This window comes from Acomys minous (assembly GCF_964271855.1).
Source record: "Acomys minous genome assembly, chromosome: 9".
Classification (NCBI taxonomy): Eukaryota; Metazoa; Chordata; class Mammalia; order Rodentia; family Muridae; genus Acomys; species Acomys minous.
Window position 1 is genome coordinate 49005329 of NC_140490.1, and position 23196 is coordinate 49028524.

Below are 23196 nucleotides of genomic sequence, written 5' to 3' on the forward strand. Positions count from 1 at the left end.
CGCTGCTTCATTTGTCATGTTCATATCTTCGTATCTCTACCACCAACTGCTCCTTTACTGTCAACCCCGGAAGTCCCAACCTAGGCTTCCAAGTGGCTCCGGGTCTGTGGGTGTCCAAGTATCGCACACGTAAACTCGCCAGGACCCAGAGCAAATTCCTTTCTGTTCCCATGGATTGTTCTGGCTGTGGTTTGAACGTGGAGGGTCTCCTCCCCCCATCATAGGCACACGTGTCTGAACATTTGGTTTTCCACTGGTGGTGCTGGTTTGGAGGACTGTGACACCTTAAGGAAAAGGAGTCCTGCTGAAAAAGAGTGGGTTTCAGGGACGGGCTTTGGGGTTTTATAGCCTCGCCCACTTCCTGCCCAAAGTCAGCTTTCCGATGGCAGGTGTAATGTGACCAGTGACCTCATTCCCCCTTCTTGATGGAGAGTGTGCATCTCCTCTTAAAGTGTGAGCTAAAACACACCCTTCTTTCCTGAGGCTGCCTCTTGTCAGGTATTTGGCCATAGCAACAAGTCTCTGACACCACAGTATACTGTTTCTCCTATGCCTGAGGCCTGCAAGGCTTATGTGTGTCCAAAAACACACATGAGAGAAAAGCTGGGCAATTTCTCTCAATGAAAACAAGCACCTTAAATATCCTCAAACTTCCCAGCCTTGAGGTGAGTGCTCACTCAGCCGGAAAATGGCTTAAAGACAATGACCATGAGAACACAAATGCCCCATTTGCTTTAAAGTCTTTATTATCCTGAATATAAAAGACAGAAGTCCTCTAGGATATAACAGAGTTTTTTATGTGGAAACATTATTTTTTTTTACAAGTGAAAAAATAAATACCTCTTGGAATAAAGGCTTATATGCTAATATGTGCCATAAAAAAGTAGAGTTTTAATATCTGACAAAATGTCTGTGCAAAGAAACAAATGCATAAACACATTACTGCTACATTAAGGCAATATGAAACGTAGACTCAGAAATCTCAGTAAAGTGACAGTGTAGGTTTCTAGCTTTAACTTTGCTAGTATTGCACCCGATGAGGTCAGCTAGGTTTCCTGACACCCTAGAAAACCCCCTAGCTCACTAGCTTCCGAAATGCCCAAGTGTGTGTGTGTTTGGGGGTAGGGGGGCTGGAAATATAATTAAGAATATGGAAACAGAATGAAGTAACCCCACCTCCGAAAGACACAGAGGGGACAACACAATGAATACGGAAGCACTGATTTAAGAAAACACAAAGTGAAATAGAACATACATGAAAAAGGAGACACTATCTAGAAACCTATGGTAAGGCTGTAGAAAGTTTGATCTTTGAGAAGGCGACACCCATGGGTGCAGCTGGAGTGAGCGCTGGGGGAAGTGAAGAGCCACCTGAGGGCAACAGGAGGCTCTTGGGCTCTGCTCTCTTTCTCTCTCTTCCCCTCTCTTCCTGTTAGCATTTCCCTCTGAGAAAACCACTCTCCCTTTCCAATCTCCAACTATTTCACTAGCTCAAAAGCCCAGGGACTGCTTCACTATGCCATGTAAGTCTTTTAACCGAACTGGTAGCATGTATCACGGAGAGCCATGGGGTGAGGGGAACAGAAGGGCCAGGAAGGAAGCCGCCTACGTTAAGATACCTGCCTGCTCTCAGCCAGACTGGCTTCAGTTGACGACGTTGCTACCAACCCTCGAGAAGTCACAGGATTTCCTTTCAATCTGCTAGCTTTCCAGTCGTCCTTGAATGAGTTATAAAGACAGAAATGACATTATAATGAGGACTATTTCTGTAAGAAAAAAATGTTCCTATTAAAAAATGTTTCAGCACTCCATGACCATACAAAAAGAACCAAGGAAACTCTTACAAAATCTGCTGCCTTGGGGAAAGTTAAGGAGACATATGACATTGTTTTCTAAAAGGTATCCACGTTGGCTTTGTTGCCACTTGACTGACAAAGACGATATTTATCTACTCCTTTACTTGATTATTAAAAAAAAAAAGAAAAAAGAAAAGACAAAACCCCAAAGTCCAAGGAATGTGTCCATGTCTCCGAGCTCTTCCTGGTTGCCATGGGGGCTGTTGCTTCTACTCACGGAGAGGAGTGGTGGCATTCTTGTTTTTTCTTTTCTTCTTTGTTTCTGAAAATGTCTCGTGGCAGATGGGTGTTGAGAGTGAAATATTTCTTCAAGAAGTTCTTATTCTTATAGTTTACAATACTGCAGCTTGTGGGGACATGGCATGTCCAGTAAGTGCAGGACACTTTAGATGACAGTCAGATTGAGAAGACTGGTGTGGGTTGGCAGGTAGACGTGCTGGACGTGCTCCACACGCGATCTGCAGACAGGACATGACTGGAAGAGAAGCCAACGCCGGTTAGAATGTTTGTGGGACCTGGGCCTTAGTGCCCTCACACTCAGTTTTCTAGATAAGCTGCTAATGTGATTTCCAAGATTTCAATTGCTCTGTAACAGGCCTGAATACTTACACTTTATAAGGATTAAAAATGAATGTTATGCAAAGACAATCACTGAAGAAATTTACATTTTTTGTCACTCTGTGTGTGTGACGACTGGGAGGCCAGCAGTCAGCCTCAAGTGTCCTTTCTCAGATGCCTTCGGCCTCTTTTTGGAGACAGGTCTCCCACATGGAGAACACCTATTAAGCTAGTCTGGCATGTAGGTGAGTCCCAGGGCTCCTCCCGTCTCTATCTCCCCAGCACTAGGATTAAGAATTCCTACAATTGCTCCAGCTCCTCCTCCCATATAGCTTTTTTTTTTCCGTTTCCCTTCTGGAGACAGGGTTTCTCTGTGTAGCCTTGGTTGTCCTGGGCTTGCTTTGTAGACCAAGCTGGCCTCGAACTCACAGAGATCTGCCTGCCTCTGAGTGCCGGGACTATAGGTGTGTGCCACTGCACCCGGCTCCCCATACAGCGTTTTAATTACACATGTTCTAGGGTCTAAACTCTGGTCCCTGTGCCCTGTAATGTGGATCAGACAGCTTATTGGCTTAGCCGTCTTCCTGAGCCTTCTGTTAGCTTCAGCCTTGCTTCTATGCAGCTGGAGCCACACAGACAGGAGGAGGTCACTGCAACTCTGGCCACCATGCTGGAGAAGTGTCCACAGATAAGCCTTAGCTCAGTGATCTTGAGGACAGGATGAGTGGGCAGATGCCCCTGTGGCTAGGGGTAACACACCTCTGGCGGCTTCTTGGCCAGCACACACTCCTCATTGGGAATTGGAAGACAGGCACAGGGTCAGAATACATGAGCAGGAAAAGATAAGGCCAGGACTCTCGAGGGGAAAGCCCTCATTAGACAGCACAGTTCAGAGAAGCATGGGTGTCCTGAGCTCACTGCTTAATCCTAACATTGGCTTTGTAATTGTAGCATCATAGCTTGTGAGGACGAGGTGACATGTAAGGCTAGGTTTACATATATCCACAATGACATTCAGCAGAAATTTTGAAACCAAGTAAAAAAGTTACTGTAAGAGGAAATGCAATGTGCAATAAAGGAGAAATGCTATATATGAGTTGCTTTTAATTTTTGTATGAAAATGAGTTGGACCTGCTGGCAAATAACAGCCAATAGAAGAGACCCCCTAAAGGTATGAGCAGTAATAAAAGGAAATTAAGGGGCTGGTAAGATCACTCAGTGGGTATGGATGCTTGTCTGAGTTTGATTTCCAGCACCACATGGTGGAAAGGAAGAACTGACTCCTGAAAATTGTCCTCTGACCTCCACATGTGCGGTGCATGTGTGTGTGCGCACTCGCACACGTGTACACACACATGCACATGCGAGCATGCACAAATAAGTGTAAATATAGAAAAAAGATAAATTAATCACAAATACAGTAAGTCACTGGTAACAATAATCCAAAAATTTATGTAAATTATTGTTTAGGCAAAATACAGGCATTTCTACTAAATGGTATCAGAAAGCAAGAGGCAACATAAAATGGAAGAGGCAGGCCCGGATTCTAGTTCATGGTTTAGCTTCAAGATGCACTAATTTGTCAGTCTGGACAAAACCAAACAGTGACAAGATCGACATGTTTCTAAAGAGAGCATCGCTAAGTCAATGAATGCAAAGACCTCTCCAAGTGAAGACGGGTGCTTTCCCCTCTGTATCTTGCGCACCTATTGGAGCCTTCTTCAGGGACAGGAGGGCTATGAGACCCCTTACCTGTAGCTGGGCTGCACAGCTCTCACAGCACACAGTATGGCCACAGGGGCAGAAGGTAGAGTTGATCTCCTCCTCGCAGCACAGCATGCACAGCATGGCTTCCTTCAGCTTGCGCAGCTTCTCCTGTAGCGCTCTGGTCTGCTGGCAGCTGAGGCCCTCACAGCTGCTGCAGCTCATGCTCCTGTCAGGGGACTTCAGAGGCGAGCCGGGAGGGCTCTGGTCACTCCGCGAGACGAGGTCCACAACACCGGCGTTGTACAGAGCCCTCCTGGCATGGTCATAAACCTCCTTGGATGTTCTTTTGATATCGAAGACATATTTCTTACCAAGGTTAATGTTTTCATTCAGAAACAGAGATGCCAAGTGGCCCTTCAAGTCACGGCTGTACTGCATCATGACGGCACTGGTGACCGTATCACACCTGAGGGGAAGAGTGAACATCTGGTTTAATATCAAAAAGCCTAGGAAGCTTCTTAATTCACACTATCAGATACTGCTATCAATAAAAAGTCTGCCCGCCAACCATCTATCAATCTACTATTTATCTATTCATTGTTTACTATTGTTCACCTGTCTAAGTATCACCCATCTATGTCCCTACTTATTTCATTTCTTCTTGAGATAAAGTAGCCCAGGCTGGCCTGAAACACTAGGCCTTCTGCCTGCTGGGATTACAGTTGTATGCCACCATGCCTGCCTTAGGAGACATTCAATATTGTTGTTGTTTTGTTGAGACAAGGTCTCACTATGTGAGTCCTGGAACTCACCATGTAGATCAGGATGGCCTTTAACTTATAGAGATCCACCTGCCCCTGTCTCTTGAGTGCGGTCATTAAAGACATATGTCACCATACCCAGCTTTTTTTTTCCTTCTTCTTCTTGAGACGTGGGCTCATATGACTTAGACTGCCAAAGACGACTTGAAACTTCATGATCTTCCTGCCTCCACTCCTGACCTGAGTGCTGCTGGGATTGCACACATGCATATCATGCTCAGTTCATGTGGAGCCTCATGCATGTTAGGCAAGCACTCTATGGACTGAGCTACATCCCTTCCGAAGACAGTTAATCCTCTTGTGTCATGTCTGAGCAAGTTCTTTCCACACCTCTGTGCTTCTCAGAGGTGTCCAAACACTTCCAAGGAAGCAGTTGCAAATATGCAGATGAATTTTCCAGGCCCTCCGGGCTATGAGCTGCCATCCAGCAGCTTGTGGAAGCAAAGGAGCATTTGTTCTTTGAAGTCATGGCTTTTATGTTAAACATGTCTACACATTTTCTGTTCTGCTCTACAGTCTATTTCAAAATAAAACATTTGAAGGCTTCCTCCCAACTACATTTTTGGCTTTAATTTTTTTCCAAGTATGAACGTAAGCACAATTCAGCTTGAGACGTGCCCCCTAGAGTTTAGAATGGCCTGTGTAGTGGTGCATGCAAGTAATCCCAGAAGTCGGAAAGCCAAGGCTGGACCTGCAGTTGAGTTTGGGGCCAGCCTGTGGTATATAGTGATTCCAGGTTAGCTTTTAATTCAGTGAGATTTTTGTCTCAAACAAACAAACAAACAAACAAAAAAACACCAAGTAAAATTAAACTCAATATAAAAAGTGTCCGGAGTGTTTAAGGTGTTAGGGCTCAGAGCAGGGTCTTTCTCAGCAGGGAAGGACCTGGGCCACTGTTCTGGGAAAGGATGCAGCTGTGGGAGAACAGGCCCAGCCACTAAGGTCAAGCTGGGAGGTGGCTGTGGCAGGAAATAAGGTGAGAGATAAGCAGGAGCCTGTAAGTGAAGCACAGGCTCACGCAATTCTGTGCTGATAAGGGCTCAGCTAGTGCTGCAAAAGGAAGCATTCCGAGTAGCTATTCTCTCATATTCTGCACAAGACTCAGGGTTAGGAGGAATCACGGATACCTGCCAGTCACCAACCCCCCTCCCCCTCCCCCCGCCCCGCCACACACACACACACACACACACACACACACACACACACACACTAAGCTGTGACCTAAGCCTAGGAGATACACGATGGTACATGCCTGTAGAACGCATGCGTTTCGGTGATGGCTCGGTAGAGCCCACTGGCTGCCCTGGTGCTGATCATTTTAAACAGGAGCACGATGCTGTTGCCAGACTCCTTGGTGACGGTCAAGTAGACATTCTTTCCTGACTGGGTGGCCATCTGCACCACAGGATAAGCTATCCTGAAAGGCAGGAGGAGAAAAGTGAGTGAGCTCAGCAAGGACAGCTCCACATGGTGTTGGCAAGCCTTAGTGGGCAGCCCATGACCTGGCAGTGAACCAGCACTTTGCCTGGGAAGTTCTGTGATGATCCTAACTAAGTACGCTGATGCAAGACAAGCAGTTGTGGTGTGGAGACAAGGGCAGGAGTAACCTCTGTGTGTGAATGTATGCAGAAGCAGACATGGGTATTCATGGTCTGAGCCACTTATGAAAAATAATAATTCTGTCACACTATTTATTTAAAGCTAGCATTTAAGAAATAATTGAATACTTAAGGCTCGAATGCAATTAATAAATTTATAAATGAATCACTGTTGATAAGAGTATCTAGTGAATTTCTGTCCATTTTCTATTTTCAGAAAAAAGCAACAGGTGGACATACATACTTAGGACTGTAAGAATGTATGTATGCATGTATTTATGAATGTGCACTGACAACTTGGGTTACCTGTTAATAGGGCTAAAGTCATCTTTACAGATTGAGATGCCTTCAGGTCCAACCCCGATGAGGAGCTTCTGTCCTTCGCTGTCCCTCACGGCATGCCACTCTATGCCGTAGTTCTCCATTGCTGACACGATCTGCAGTACTTGGTACTCTGCAGAAGCCTGGCTGATGCCCTCCAGCTCCTTATGCTTTGCAACAATGCTGTGGGACACCCAACGGGGCAAAATTAGACAGGTCGACTTACGCAATCCGTAAAGCTTTTCATTTTCACCAGCGAAATTACAGGGATATGTCATTTACAAGTCACAAAAGCATTGAATGGCATATTACTATTTCATTTACTAATCAAATTTACTGTAAAATGTTTCTAAGGCATGGTTCGAGATCTCAACTATGGGGCAAGAGAGATTGCTAAGTGGGGAAAAGTGCTTGCTCCAAGCTTGGGTCTGATCTCTGTGACACACACGGTAGAAGGAAAGGACTCACTCCCACCAGCTGTCTTATGGACCCAGACACATGCATGCATACACGTGCGTGCACATGCACACACACACACACGCGCGCGCGCGCATGTACAGACATACATGGAAATGGACACACACACACATTTTAAAAAAGATCTCAACAAATCTTTAGAACCCATCACTGGCGAATACTGTTAAACTGAAAGAAGTATGGAAAATCTCTAAACATACACACAAGACAAATGTGTAGGCTAGATACCCTATACATTTACCCACAAGCTTCCAGATAGGCTAGCATCACAGGGGACTGATTAGACTATTTGCAACTGAAGAAAACAGAGACCTATGTGTTGTGGTAAGGCTGTCTCTCCTGTGTCCTCGGTGATCCGGCCTCCCAAAGTATCCATCCCTTGAGTGCCATCTGGGTTAATGACTGGCTTCTAATGAGCAGAAATGGTGGAAGACCTGGCATGCAACTCACTTCTGAGATTGAGTTGTGAAGGTCTGATTTCTTTCCTGGCTCTTTTCTCTTGCTCTTGGATCACTCATGCTGGGTGAGGCAGCTACCACACCATGAAAGAGCCCTGGGGTCAGGTGGCAAGAGGAGGAGGCTGGCCAAGAAGCTACAAGAGTCATCTGGGCCTGAGGCCTCCCCCCCTCAGCTAGACTTTTAGATGTGACTGACCTCTGGGGTGTGGTCTGCCCCTGAGCTGTTTCTCTGCCCATGCACCCTCAGATAATGTCTGTTGTTTTAAGCTGCTGAGCTTGGTTGGCTTGTTACACCAGAATAGGTAACTGAGCTGACTAAGTTAGGCATCTTGCTGTAATTCTTGCTGGGATGAAGCAAACACTAATAAACATGCTCGATTTTTTTTTATTGTAGGAGATTTGCATATTTGAAAGGTCAGGCACTTTTGAGATCCTTGTTATTTATGGCATTTCATATAAGGGCATTTAATCTGTGTGGGCTGTTTTCGTGTTGGTAAGTTTCTTAAGTAAAAGGCACGTGAATCTTCTAAAAATAACTGATTAAAGCTGGCAATGGCCTAGGCTCTGCCTCACACACTCCACGACTACACCCTGGGGCCAGTTTCCTGATCCTTATCAAGTTGGTGGCTGTGAGCATGAGCCAGCCTCCGGTGGCCTCTCTCACCTGTTCAAGGTGGAGCTGGAGAGCTCTTTCTCACACAGATCCTCATAGCTGTACTTGGCAGTGTTCTGGTTGTAGTCTCCAAACTTGGTCTGGGCCAGGAGGGCGCTAAGCTCCACTGCTTGCTCTGGGGAACACTGGAGGTGGCCTGCCAAGAGGGACTCTTTAATGTGCAAGAAAAAGATATGCCTGCAAGAGAAGAAGAGAGAGACTGAAGCTTGGGATAACAGTATCTGGGCCAGCCAGCTGAGGCGTGGCTCAGGGACAGAGCCTCTGAAGATTATACACATGCGCAACTGCTATTCTCAGCTAAAAAACCTACCTTGTAGATTTTGATTTTCAGGGACAGTAAAAAGAATGTCCCCTGAATTCTTATAATGTTGTCCACCCACCAGAGACTTCATTGGATGTTTGTTAGCATGCTGAAAGTATGACAGAGGACAACCTCAGGTGCCATCCTCAGAAACACCACCCAGCTCCTTGACAAGGTATCTCACTGGCCTAGATACTACCTATGAGACTAGCCTGATAGGCAACAGTATGCTTGGCATTTTTCAATGGGTTGTGGGGCTTGAACTCAGGTCCTCATGCTTCCCAGACGAGCTGTTCTCTCCAGACCCTTTTAGGCCTTCCAGACCCAGTTCTATTCTTGCCATCCAGGCCTCCTTGCTCTTCCTCACAGCCTAGAAGTGGGAAGAGGGACCCTCTCCCCTCCAGACTCTGCCAGCCCACCATCCAAGCTGCTTGGGGTCATTGCTTCCAGTGAAAACGCTTCATCTTTCTGCTTTAAGTCCTCCACAGGGATGCCTGATGGTGGCTGAAACCCACGCTCCAGGCACACCTCCTGCGCTGGGCTCTGGATAGGGACCATTGCTCTGTACTTGGAAGATCCAGCCTGGTCGCAACCAGCCCTGAGGGCCTTCTTTCCTGGCCACCTTTTGGCCTGCCTTGCATACAGCCCACCTATTTCCCATCTGCATTATATAACAAGCTACAACTTCTTTCTTTAGCTAGCTGCACATGGGCTGGCTTAATTGCCTCTAACATCAGAGAGATCCATAACTCTGTGTAAAGCACCACGCATCTGTGTTTATTTTATATTCCCTCCCTCAGCTTTGCTCCGCTTGAGCCTACCCTCAGTACATGCAACATTAAACTCTACATTCACGGCAAAGTACTCATCCCACAGAAATTCCTGGGAAATCACAGATTCTGTTTTTATTATCCAAAGTCCTGTACAGGTTATCTGAGTCATTACAGAGGCCAGGCTACAAAGTTTGTCTCTTTGATGACTTGTGGTAGTCTCTCACCTGTGCTTAAAAGGCACAATAATGAGTTGCAGCCAATGGTGAAGCTCCGAACCCTGTAAATTCGGCTTCTCACTTTCCCAACCCTCAACACGGCTTCCACTTTTGGACCACACCCGAGTTTGCCACTCACTAGCATGAGGAAGGAGTTAGGACAAGAGAGGTGACAAAGGCAAGAGACTATGCTGAGAACCTCAAACTATCAGGCTGACAAGAGCCATTTACTTTTCTTAACTAAGAAATAGTCAGTTCAATCTTTTGTAGATTCAGTAATGATAAATGTTTAAAATGATCAAACATTCTTAAATGTTTCAGTGTTTCCGTACTCAAAGCCCCAAGAAGAAATCACAGTGAAATGCATAGTAGCATTCCAGGAGAACAGACACAGTTTTTATTATCCCAGACATCTGGTAGTTCTTAAAGTATTTCTTTCATACTGCTAAACTGAGAAAGGGGCCCTGCTGGGGCAAAGGAATTGCCACGGAAGCAGGGGCGGGGGAGGGGAGGGGAGGGGAGGGGATGACTGCAGGGGAGGGGAAGAATGCTTTAAAAATAGCTATACAAATAGCCAGTGCTGTAGCTTACACCTTTAATCTCAGCTCTCTGGAAGCAGAAGCAGGCAGCTTTCTGTGAGTTCCAGACCAACCTGGTCTACATAGTGAGACTCTCTCTTAAATAGTGGGGGCCAGGGAGGGGAGCTTTCAGAGGATGCAGGTCTAAAATTCTCACAAAACCCTGGTGCTGCTCACAGGAAAAATGGAATCTTAACAGACCTTTTTGCCTATTCAACCAGGGGGTGTGTTTTCAAGAACCTAAAGCCTGAATCTATGCTTACACTCAAGGAGAAACCATGTGCCAAAAGATTTTAAGATTAGCACCACAAACTGAGCCTTCTCAATTTAATTACTGTGAATGTAAAGGTCTCTTTTGACTTATTTTCCTAGCATAAAGTTTGAATCTGCTTCCTGCTTTATTAAACAGCGCGGAGAGCTGCCAAAGAAGACTTTTCAAATTTATTCAATTTCTTTTTCCAAATTCTCTACGCCTACTTCTGGAGGGACAGCTGCCAAAAGCAAAGCAAAGAAATGGTAACCCAACGTAAACAGGTGGCTAAGAGCCTAGAGTGAGGCCGATCTCTCCCCATGAGCTGATGAGAGCTGGAACAAAGGCATGGGCGGGAGGGCCCACTGGTGTTCTCCAGCCAGCTGAGGGCGAACTGTGTGTCAGCAGCAGGCACAGGCATTCCTCCTCTTCCTCCTCACTGTTTGTGCAGGCCTCTTCCTGCATGTTGCATTTTTCATGGCTTTACAGCCACCTTTCTAGTCAATAACGAGTGGTCATACACTGCCTCTGTGTCCCACTCCACACTGGGGTTATAGGGATGGACAGGTCTGACAGTTGCTGCTCTCTAGATAGAGTACACGGTCTTTGAAGGAAAGGAGTACATCTTTTTTTTTTTTTTTTTTTTTTTTTGAGACAGGGTTTCTCTGTGTAGCCTTGGCTGTCCTAGACTCGCTTTGTAGACCAGGCTGGCCTCAAACTCACAGTGATCTGCCTGCCTCTGCCTCCCGAGTGCTGGGATTAAAGGCGTGCGCCCCTACTGCCTGGCTGAAAGGAGTATATCTTATCGAAATCGCTCCAGCCACAGATAGGCTTCTGGGTGACAAGGGTCCAGACACTAGTGTAATGGAGCCGGGGTGGCCACTGTCACCAGTTCTGATGAGCTATCACAAGCGAAGATGGCAGTGCTCAAAGACATATCTGCAACAGGGACTTCAGGGAGGACTCAGGATTTCTGAGTGGCTTTGAGTTAGGGATTCATTCTTATTAGCTTCCCACCTTAACTATCTTCTCTCCTGGAGTTTGCCCCCTTATTCTTTCTTTTTTTCTTTTCTATTCTTGTTTTTAATGGAAGGGGTGAAAAGTTACCAATAATATCAAAACAAACGGATATAGTCAAAGAAGTCAGGCCTGCATGGAATGTATTTTAAAAGCACATCTCATAACTACATACCAGATTCTATACACGTTCTACAGAGACTACAACATGGAGTCACATACAAAAGACAGGCTTTGAAAAATACCTACTTTGTCTTAAGCAAATGTTTAACACATTCTATGGACATAAGCTTATCCTATATTTTCTATGCATTCCTAGGGTTACACACTTGGAAATTAATTTTTAAAGTTTTACTCAGTTACTGAGAAAATGGGTATCTCTGACATATAGGCCACAATGTGGGACCCAGGGTATAGCTAAGTCAAGTGCTGGCATCACAGGTACAAAGGAATTCACACATGCTATAAAATAGGGTGAGGGGCTGGAGACATGCCTCTGTGGTTAAGAGTACTGGCAGCTCTTTCAGAGGACCCAGGTTTAATTTCCAGCATCCACATGGTGGCTAACAACCATCTACAAGCCCAGATCCAGTGGGCCTGATGCTATCTTATAGCCTCTATGAACAATGGCACTCACGGTGAGCAGATATATGTGTGGGCAAAACACCCATACACAAAGTAAAAATAAAAATTAAAAATAGGGTGAAATTTGAGATGTCAAATTTTAATTTTTAAAAGAAAGCAAAATCTTTTTTAAAAATACAACTCATATTGTATATGTGTGGGTGAGTCCCATGGTGTAATTTTGGAGGTCAAAGGGCAATCTATGAGGATCAATTTTCTCCGTCCACCTTGCAGGTCACAGGGATTGAACTGATACCAGGTAGCAAGCGCCTTTACCTACTGATCCATCTTGATGGCCACAAAGCACATACTCTTAATAATTTTTTTTGCTTCCAAATTCTCCAACAATTTCTCTTTTAAAATCTATGCCTTTTCAGGGGCTGGAAAGATAGATTAGGAGTTAAGAGGTCTTGTTGCTCTTGCAGAGGACCAGGGTTTCGATCTGTGGGCACTAATCACGCATGTCACACACACACACACACACACACACACACACACACACACACACTCACTCACTCACTCATACACAATTAAACATTTTAAAAATTAAAAATATATATATATAAAATAAAATCCATGCCTTTTTATGGTGTTAAGAAATAACAGGCTACCAAGAAGAGACTTGATACCCTATGAGCATATAAAGGGGGAAGAGGTCCCCCTCAGTCACAATCATAGGGGAGGGGAGTAAGTGGAAATTGGGAGGGAGGGAGGAAAGGGAGGATACAAGGGATGGGATAACAATTGAGATGTAATATAAATAAATTAATAAAATATATTAAAAACAACAACAACAACAAAAATAATAGGAACCATTAGGTTGTGGTCAAAGGGCTCTTGTCACAGAAAAATTCTCTAGTCATCACAACAGAACTTTCCAGAAGCCAGTTAAAAGCTCATTGTATGGGTTATTGTGCTAGCTTGACTGAGCCCCGCCCCCCACCAGGCTCTTATGTTTGAATGTTGATTCCCCAATTGGAGGAGCGGTTTGGGAAGGATTAGGAGGTGTGGCCTTGTTGGACGATGTATGTCACTGAGAGTGGGCTTTGAGGTTTTAAAATCCTATGTCATATTCTCTCTCTCTCCCTTCCTGTCCCCCCTTCCCTCCCCCCCACCTCTCTGCCTCCTGTTTATGGATCAGGATGTAAGTTTTAGCCCCAGCGCCATGCCTGCCTGCTTACTACCATGCTTGCTGCCATGAAGGTCATGCAATTGTGAAATTGTGAGTACCCAAACTAAATGCCTTCTTTACTGAGTTGCCTTGGTCATAGTATCTTGTCACCGCAACAGAAAGGTAACTAAAATGATTACTGTTGGGCACAATCTCCCAGTAATCTTGCCAGTTACGCCATTTTTAAGAGCTTTTAACAACAAATATAAAATAACTAGATTCAGGGTCATGTTCAAAATGTAAGTAATGAATCTAGCAAATCTTTAGAATGGCTAAGTAGTTACTTTCAACAACACAGTTGCCAATAACTGAACCATAGTTTCCCCTGAAGTACTGCATGGGAAGTGTTGTCTGGACAGCCACTCTCTCCAGGCAGGCACTGTTACAATCAGGCCCCATCTTCCTCCAATGAGTCACTTAACCGCATTGGTTTATTTTAAACCAAACTCCGAGTGCCAAGCTATATTTTAAAAGGACCAAATGGAAACAGGAATTGCTACGAATGGGATTTTTGTTTTTGTTTTAAAATCTTATAACATTCTCATAAAACAAAATTAATTCAGGATGGAGCACAGTCCTACATTAAAACCTTACTGGCTCGAGAACCAAACCTAAGAGTACCTTCATGGCTAGCGGGTAGACAAGGCTTTTCAGAACATAGAGAATGAACTCCAAAAGGGGGGGGGCAGAATAAATTAGACCTCACCAAAATTTGAAACTCCTACTCACCAAAAGGCATGAGGATAGCAGGCAAGCCACAGGGGGATATATATTTATAAGACTCAGATTTCACAATTAACTGGTATCCAGGATACATGAGGAATGTGGACAGCTCAAGAGTATAGGGAAATGACCAAAATGGGTGGCTTGGACACTTCACCAAAGGAGATGAAAAAGGGCCAAGAAGCACATGAAAATCTGACAGACATCATTAATCATCAGAGAAATGCAAATTAAAGCCACAGCACTCTACCACCACGTACCCACCAGAAGGCTGGCAGGGATGCAGAGACACTCAGTTTTCTTACATTCTTTGTGGGAGTAGGAGTGCGGAACAGTACAGATGCTGTGGGGAAAGGTCTGGCAATAACTTATACCACTAAACAATCGTACCATGACCCAGCTATTATATTCTTGGGTATTTACTCAAGGAAAATGAAAGCATATGTGTCTACGAGAAAAAAAAAAGAAAAGCTTGTATTAGAATGTTCATAGCAGCCTTCTTCATGGACAACAGGCGCTCATCAGCAGGACTGGGGATCAGCCAACAGCACAGAATACTATCCAGTGGTGTAGAGAAACAAAGCACACTGTATTTCGCTCAGAGCACTGACCTACAGTGTTCAAGGCCCCCACCCCGCCCCCTCAATCCCCAAGCACATAACACAGCAAAACAAATGGAAAACAGAACAAATAAGAACTAAAGAAAAGCCATACATATACACGCAGCAGTGTGAGTGGACCTCAGCAAACTGTATGACGGATAACAGAAGGCAGACATAGAGCAGAACCTGCAGGACGCGTCCCTGTGCACAGCTTACCAGGCACAACAAGCCTACTGTGGAAAACCACAGTGCTGACAGCCCTCAGGAGGGAAAGCGTGGGCAGTGTGCGCTGGGAGGAACTTTCTAAGATGGTGGATGCTGTGGCTGTTCTTAATCTCAGCATAGATGTTATTTAAACAGACACCCATCGAATCTCATTAAGAGATATAATTAGGATGTATGTGTTTTCTCAGATGTAAATTTTTAACAAAAATAAAACCATCTACTAGCAGTAATTTTGACTGTAAGGACACTGAAGTATTTAGGAAAAGGGGTTCTTATATACGGTTTGTTTAAAAATATATAAAAAAACCAGTTGATAGATGGTTGGAGGGACAGATAAATGATTAATTATATAATAAGGTAGGCATATTAAACTTAGCAGAATCTAGGGGGGCCTATATGGGCGCTCATGATAAAAATCCTCAACTTTCCTCGATGCTTGAAATTTTTCAGGAGGTTGAGAAAATAATATCAAGGCTTAGGTAAATGCCAGTGAATAAATAGCTCTAGCTATATGAAACCACCAAGCCTTCCTCAAGGAGGGCTTACACTGAAAAAAACCTGTCAGGGACAGATGATTACCATGGAGTTCCTAAGTCAGGTCTACCTGGGCTTAAGGAACCACTCTTAAAGCTGTTCCTCCTTGGGCCCTAAAGCAGTTAAGATATGAGGATTGCCACAGGGAGGCTTCCAGCCTCAAGAGAGATACAGCCTGTGCCAGGAGAATACCATGACTTGAAACCTCAAGAGAGATACAGCGTGTGCCAGGAGAATACCATAACTTGAAAGCACAAAGTCTGCACTTCAAAAGAGCATTCTTACCCATGGCGATAGATGCCTGTGTGAGCAGGCTGTCAACTCTGACATCTGCATGTACAGGCATGGACATGCACATCTGTACACCCTCATACATGCACACATACATGCATCTAACATACTCCCCCACACAAAATACCATTTTTTAAAGACATGTTCTTTGTATGGGCCAAAGATGCCCAGATGCTAAACACCACACAGCAATGCAAACACTTTTGGCAAAAAAGAAAAACTTTTCAGTAGGATTCAGAAGCTCAATTTATAATTTTTTTGGAAATAGTATATATGTATGCTTTTACTTTTTGTTTGTTTAACTTTCCTGGCTCCTGTTTTATATTTTGGCAAGTAAAAACGGAAAAGAGTGGAGGAGAGAAAGAAAGAGGCAGGGGAGAGGTAAGGATTGGGAGGTGGAGGCCGATGCTGCCATTCCATATACAGCATAAAGAATGTAAGTTTTAAAAAAAGAATATAAATGAACCTTTGTAACAGACACATGTGGCTGCAGATGCAGTATCACACAGAATGCACTCGCCTTTAACCATGCAGAGGTAGGTTATGTAAGCAACCTTCACCACAACTCACGCTAAAGACTTTGAACATGACTTACAGACTCCAGCTAGGACCAGTCCGACTGGTCCTGAGTTGGTTTGAAATGACACAGCCAATGCCTGGGCTCTGTGAGCTTTTTGTTTTGAGATTCTTTTTTTTTATGTGCATCAGTGTTTTGTCTGCATTTATGTGCGTATGCGCCTCACGTGCATGTCTGGTGCCCTCAAAGCCAGAAAGAGGGAGTTAGATCATGAGCCACCGTGTGGAGAGCTGGGAGTGAAACCTGGGTCTTCTGCAAAAGCAACCAGTGTTCTGAACCCATCTACACACTTCTAAATTCCTAATTTATTGATTAACAAGATATGTACATGGTGCATGCACACTAGATTCTGAGGACACGGTGCTGACCAATTTTGATGGAATTTGCATTATTGGAGTGGCTGACAATGAATGTGAGTGGCTGCGATGCGAGAAGCACATTAATGCTCTAAAAGAACGACAGATGATACGGCCTCCCAGGCTGGCCAGAGAGAAAGGTGTGGAGGCTAGGATCCTGGGAGGGACTTAATCCTTGCTGCCCCAACACAGAAATCTTAAGGAAATGTCATGTCCAGGCTATGAACATTTCTCTGAACACTAAATCCAATACTCATGGAGTTCATGTACTGGGGCTGTTTTCTGGGAGGAAAAAAATCCAGATGTTGGTTAACCTTAACTAAACTGGAGTGTCCCTACTAGAGAACTCAGAGCTCTGATGATGTGGCCAAGCTAGGAGAAACATAAAGACCCTGCCAGCAGGGATAGTACAACCACCACTGTGCAGGTGAAATGTGCACTTCCCTAATCTATGGCTTTGAAAATGTGGGTGAAATTCACTGTGAAGAACTGCGAGCCCCTGAAACGCGGGAATTTCTACTAAGATGATTATTATTTCAGATTTGCTTCCAAAATGTGCTAATTTGTTTTCCTTTTCATTTTAACCCACAGCCTGGCAAACATCTGCTGAAAATACCTGCTTTCTCCATCTAAAACCCATGCCAGCCAGCTGAACTAGATTCTCCTAAACAGGCCTTCCATTCAAGAGCAAATGGAATAATCTGGGTAGACGCACCAAATCTAAACTTAAGACCCAAACCAGATTAGCTGGATCTATCAATCTATGGTAACATTTGTGCCAAGCTAGTGTTCCTCTTCCTGGTTCCCAGGGTCCCCTGGTGGTACCTAGGCTTTCCTCTCAGCAGCCTGCCTGGTCTGATGCTAACTAGTATAATAACTGCTCCTCCACAGTAAACCCTCTCTGCCACAAGCTCACTGCTTAGTGGTCTGCAGAGGCCTCAGTACACTAATGCATCTCATGGGTTCCTCAGTAAAGGCATCTCTTAAAACTGAATTATCAAAACTGTGTTCACTCACTACACAAATGGATCTAGTGTAGAATCATAGCACTTAACAGAAATATTTTATAGCAAACAATGGAACATCAAAAAAGTTTGTCAACAACTTGATGTGTGTGTGTGTGTGTGTGTGTGTGTGTGTGTGTGTGTGTGTGTTTTGTTTGTATTTGTTTTGCTATATAACATTAAGGAAAAATAACTAGTTTTGTCCTTTAGAACCGTGACATAACACATGCAGGCAAAACACCCACACAATTAAAATAAATAAATAATTAAAAATGTTAAATTGGACCTAGCACAACTTTTGATGTCCCAATTAAAAAGGGTACAAATGCAAATTTTAGATATTACTTTATGAAAATATTAAAGCAGACTGATCATCAACCCTAGGCATTTTCTTAAAAGTTCTATATTTTGGATAACTCCACAAAACTATGCAAAATTCACCAACATAATAAACACAACTCAGAAGTTTCCACTATACTACACCCTGCGCCCCCCACCCCCTTGGCAGTTCTGGACTAGCTTTGTAGACCAGGTTGGCCTCAAATTCACAAAGATCTGCCTGCCTCTGCCTCTGCCTCCCCAAGTGCTGGAATTACAGGCATGCACCACCGAACCTGGCTCATTTTACTTGTTTTGTTTGTTTAAGATTTATTTATTTATCATATATACAGTGCTCTGCCTGCATGTACACCTGCAGGCCAGAAGAGGGCATCAGATCACATTATAGATGGCTGTGAGCCACCATATGGCTGCTGGGAATTGAACTCCGGACCTATCTCCTGGAAGAGCAGTTAGTGTTCTTAACCTCTGAGCCATCTCTCCAGCCCTAATACCTTATTTTTGTTTTATTATTATTATTTTCAAGATAGGGTTTCTCTGTGTAGCCCTGGCTGTCCTGGATTCTCTTCATAGACCAGACTGGCCTCGAACTCACAGCGATCCACCTGTCTCTGCCTCCTGAGTGCTGGGGTTAAAGTCGTGCGCCACCACACCTGATCCTTGCTATTATTATTGTTGTTGTTGTTGTTGTTTTTCAAGACGTCCACCACGCCCAGCTCATTTTACATTTTGGCACAGTATTTCACTAAGTTCCAGAGTAGACCTGAAGCCACATTGTACCCTAGGCAGGACAAACCTCAAGATCTTCCGTCCTCTGCCACCCACGCAGCTAGGATTGCAGGACTAGTACTGGGCCCAGCTTACACTAACCGCTCTATGGGATTCTTAAAAGGAATGAAAATCAATTGAAATAACCTAGTCGAACCAGGAAGGTACATACTTTGAGTGCCATTAGCTATTAATTCCAAGCATTAAAGACAATTGAGTCAATAATGGAAAAACCAATGTAGGAAATTTGATTCAAGGACTAATTCATAAGTGTCTCTTTCTTACATGAATAAAGTAGATTTGATAATAGGTATTGACCCAATTACAAGGGAACAGATCACTAGTAGAGACCATCTCATAGTCAATTGTAAAGCACGAACACATTCCCAATACAATTTATTTGCTATTATCCTTCCACTATTTAAATGAAGTTATTTGCTTCGCTTCTTCAAGTTTTGGCTGATTTCAAAAATAAATTTGTGTCACTAGAATTGGGTTGCACCTGGAAACACTGAAATCACTGTAGCATCACAATGTGACTGCTAAACATACACACACACACACACACACACACACACACACACACACACACACCAATGCTGTCAATGCTGTGTCATTCCTTTTTTCCCTTTTACTGAACTGAGAAAGCTTTCACAAATCAGATTAAAGCCGGTGAGATGGCTGAAAGTAAGATGTTTGCTGCTGATCCTGACAACAGAGTTCAATCTCTGGGACCCACATAGTGGAAGGAGAGAACTGCCTCTGAAAGTTGTCCTGTCACCTCCACATGTGTACATGCAAGCGCGCGCGCGCACACACACACACACACACACACACACACACGCAGACACAGAGTAAATTTTTTAAAAATGATAGAGCCTCTTGTGATTAATAAAGCTCAAAGTCTGTAAGCATGCCATTACAAGAATATTTGTAAGGTATTTTCAGAAACGCTAAAATTTAATTATGCCAGTTTCCTTCATAAACAAAATCTCTCTCAACCTTTAAAATGCCACAGCAAGGCAAAGTGGACATTTCAAATCCAAATGAATGGTATTTTTTTAAGTGTTTTCATCATTTGTTTAGTAAATAAGCCAAAAATAGTACATTAAAATCTCTCTGAGGAGTCTGTTCCTCCGGTTGTGAGTTGAAATCTACAGGATCGCATTTTTCACATGCATGGCACATTTACAAGCCACGGGAGTATGGAAAACATCAGTACGGGGCTCCAAAGTTTGCTGTGCTTTTAAACACAATCATTTTCCTTTTCGACAAGTCACTGTAGTCTCTTGCGTTTCAATAATAAATATTAAACATTGCTTTCCTGTTTTGGTTCAACTCTGAGAAAAGTGTTACAGTCAGTTGAGATGACTTTTTGTGTGACCTTTGAAAACAGAGACCACATGCTTAAGTTGTCTCCCACGGCTGGTGGCCCTTATTTTAACAAGGATGGAAAAAAAAAACCTCTAATGCCCAACAATTATGTTTAATATATCTGTAGGCTAGAATTCAGTTACTGTGGTCTACAAAGAATTCTTTTATCAAGTTTTTGTTAAACTTTAAAGCAGTTTTAAAATCTGCAAGAGGCCAGACAGAGCACACTGTAATCTGACACTAGGCTGAAGACTGACCAAGTTTAAGTAACCCAAGAGGAACTGTTTCCTGCTTTCAGTTAGAACAGTCCACAGTGACCTATAGTAACTCTGCTGAGGCGGGGTTACTAGCGGGCATTAGATGGGGCTGTCAGGAAGTTGGTGTCCCGGTTTTCTTTTTGTTTGTAAGAACAACCCTGCTCTCCCACTAATATTATAGAGACCAGAAAAACCAAACCAAGTGTTGGAAGGCCCACCCAGGCCAACTGTACTATGAAAAACAAACTGAAGTTTCCCCTGAACTTTGCTCTGCACCAAGTCAAATTTGCCCGGGAACGTCTCTGGGAGGGCACACACATCCACCACGAAGTGAAATCAGGTGTACTTGACCTTGGTTTATTTCGGCCTCACTTTACCTTGTCTGCTCCTGTAAGATGAGATGGGGTTCCACAAAGAATTTGACTCTCAATTTTAGCCGGTAAGGTGCCAGCCCATCCATCTGCTGGGAGATTCGGTTTCTCAGATTCAGCCATAAGCTTTCACCTTTGCTACCGGTGAACTGCAGTCCAAAATAATCAACTTCTATGATTCCCAATCGCCTGCACACCTAAAAACAAAAACGAAGGTTTCTTGGTTTGAGCAATGCAAAGGCAAGGCTCCCTCTGAGTAAAGGACTGACACTTAACTTTTACAAAGTGCCACCTTGTTACAATCCCAGTGGTAGACTGGAAAAACAATGTTTTTAGGTACCAGCCAGGCCAAAATGTAGCCCTCCAAAGGCAGCTCCGCCTTGCCTGAATACTTCTACCTTATGACCAACTGCAGAGGGAAAGGAGTCCCCCAAAACAGACTACCCAAAAGGCTGAGAAAGAAGAACCCACAGGGTATTTTATTTCTGATTCCAGTCGCTGGAATTCCCTCCACCAGCACCATCTGCACAGCTGATTTGGCAGCTTATTATCTGGACAGTTTTAACCATCTGGATTCCAAAAACACAAACACATTGAGGAAGCATGCCACAAGTGTCAGCTAAGCTTTAGCGGCTTTCCAAACAGCTTAGGTCTTCAGGTCCCGAAGACAGTGTTTCAAGGGGCGGGGGGGGGGGGTGGTCAAACCTGTCTGCCATATCCACCGTGCACACACTGTTCAGAGCCTTAGACACTCTTAAGAAAACACACGAGGGAAGACCTCAAGCAGGAGACTGCCAGACCCGGTTCCTGGAAAATTTCCCAGGATACTCTGGATCCCCAGCAAGCCAGGAGCGTCAGGTGAACAGCCCTTCTTAGAAGCTGCTGGCGACGTGGGCCCACCTGGTCAGCTAGGGAACCCCGGGGCCCGCAGTTGCTTGCAGCCACCTCATCCCGGGACGCGGGTGGCGCTGCCGGGCTTTGCAAGGACCCCACGGGCGGCATCACTCACACACCTGCGGCAGGTGTGACGGGCCACCTTCTTTAGATAAAGTGCCAGGTTAGGAGACAGGGTGGCGGCTCCTGGCAGAGTCCGGGTCGCCAGGGGCCCCGGATCCTCCACCGTACGCGTCCTCTGCACCCCCACCCCACCCCCACGCCGGCGAGGAGGCTGGAGCCTGGCGTCCGGGGAGCGCTCCACGGGCCGTTGCTGCAACATCGCCCGGCTCCAGAGGCGCATCCCTGAGGCCCCGAGGCTTCCCGGAGACAAGCAGGGATCCCCTTTCCTTCCGATCGTTGCCCTCACCTGGTTGAGACAGTCCTCGCCGTTGGCTTTTGCCTCAACCTCCACCTCCATCAGCACCGCGTCCGGCCTCGTCACATAGCACAGCATGGCTGGGGCCGCCGCCACCACCGCCACGGCCGCTTCTTCTCGGGTGTGAGCTGGGGCTGTCGCCTCACCGCAGTCGCTTCAAGTCGGCTTCGGGCTCCGCGAGGAAGGTGCAGCCGCGAGGCCGCTAGCCCTGCACCCCACGCAGCCGCCGCTCGTGTCCCCGCCACCCCCCGCGACAGCCCGCTCCCGGGTGTTCCACGGCCGCGCCGCTCGGACAGCCCGACTGCCTGCGCCGCGACAAGCACGGATCTTTTATAGAGGCCCCGCCCCCTCCGGCGCCGGCCTCCGCCAATCACAGTATACCTGCCCCTCCTCCCCCAGCTCCTCCAGCCAATATGCAGTCCCGATAGGTTTCAGCACCGCCTCTCAGCACCGCCTGTAGCGCTGCGGGAGGTGGGAGCTTATGCTCTCCCCCCCCCCCCCCCCAAATCCCTGGTACCTCCGCAGGCTCTGCCGCTGGGCGACGCTCCTCCCAGGCCGCTGTCGCCCGCGGCTCCGAGGGACAGATGCCTTTCTGTCCCGGTTCGAGAGGACTCTGATCACACGCTCCCGCGGATACCACTGTTCTCAGAACTCCTGCCTGGGGTCACTCCAATAACCAGGTAGTTTGTGAAAGCAAAGAGGAAAGCGAGCAAGCGGGAGCCTCAAGTTAAGGCTTTTACCATCGTCGCTTGTAAAAAGAACAATCTGAGTAGAAAAGTTTTTGCAGTTGACCAATAAGCCAATAACTCGATCTAAGCACCATTCTTACATTAAGGACTCCCAAGGGTTTCTATGCATGGGTTCCGCTAAATTGAAACACCTTACAAAGTGGGGCCTCCCCCACTTCGGGGGATTCCTGTCCTTTCTCTGGGGCAGCCAGATGTTACTCAATCTTAAAGGTGTAAGGGGCTCACGAGAGGCATCCCAATAGAAAAGATTAACAGTTCGAGGCATGCAATCTTCATGTCTTTACTACCTGTTTCTCTTGGCCTATACAATTAGGTT

The 23196-nt window shown here is 45.3% G+C and overlaps 1 protein-coding gene across 2 annotated transcripts; it reads right to left on the reverse strand.

Annotated features, from left to right (window-relative positions):
* Window positions 1-724: 724 nt before the first annotated feature.
* Window positions 725-22425, reverse strand: MYLIP (myosin regulatory light chain interacting protein). 2 transcript variants are annotated; one of them, XM_084796977.1, is made up of 7 exons: window positions 22123-22425; window positions 20826-21016; window positions 8461-8646; window positions 6847-7044; window positions 6195-6359; window positions 4167-4587; window positions 725-2331 (listed from the first exon to the last, which is right to left on the reverse strand). In XM_084796977.1, the coding sequence occupies exons 1-7, from the start codon at window positions 22207-22209 to the stop codon at window positions 2242-2244; spliced, it is 1338 nt and encodes a 445-aa protein (XP_084653103.1). In that variant the 5' UTR covers window positions 22210-22425; the 3' UTR covers window positions 725-2241. The 2 variants fall into 2 exon arrangements, with proteins under 2 accessions (XP_084653103.1, XP_084653104.1); XM_084796978.1 differs by lacking the exon at window positions 6195-6359.
* Window positions 22426-23196: the final 771 nt, after the last annotated feature.

Bases quoted from the DNA above. Each gene is read 5' to 3' on its own strand.
- MYLIP (XM_084796977.1), bottom strand. From the start codon at position 22,209: ATGCTGTGCTATGTGACGAGGCCGGACGCGGTGCTGATGGAGGTGGAG. The intron at 21,017-22,122 runs GTGAGGGCAACG...TTTTGTTTTTAG, and splicing joins GCGAGGACTGTCTCAACCAG to GTGTGCAGGCGATTGGGAAT. The intron at 4,588-6,194 runs GCATGTACCATC...TCTTCCCCTCAG, and splicing joins GAAACGCATGCGTTCTACAG to GTGTGATACGGTCACCAGTG.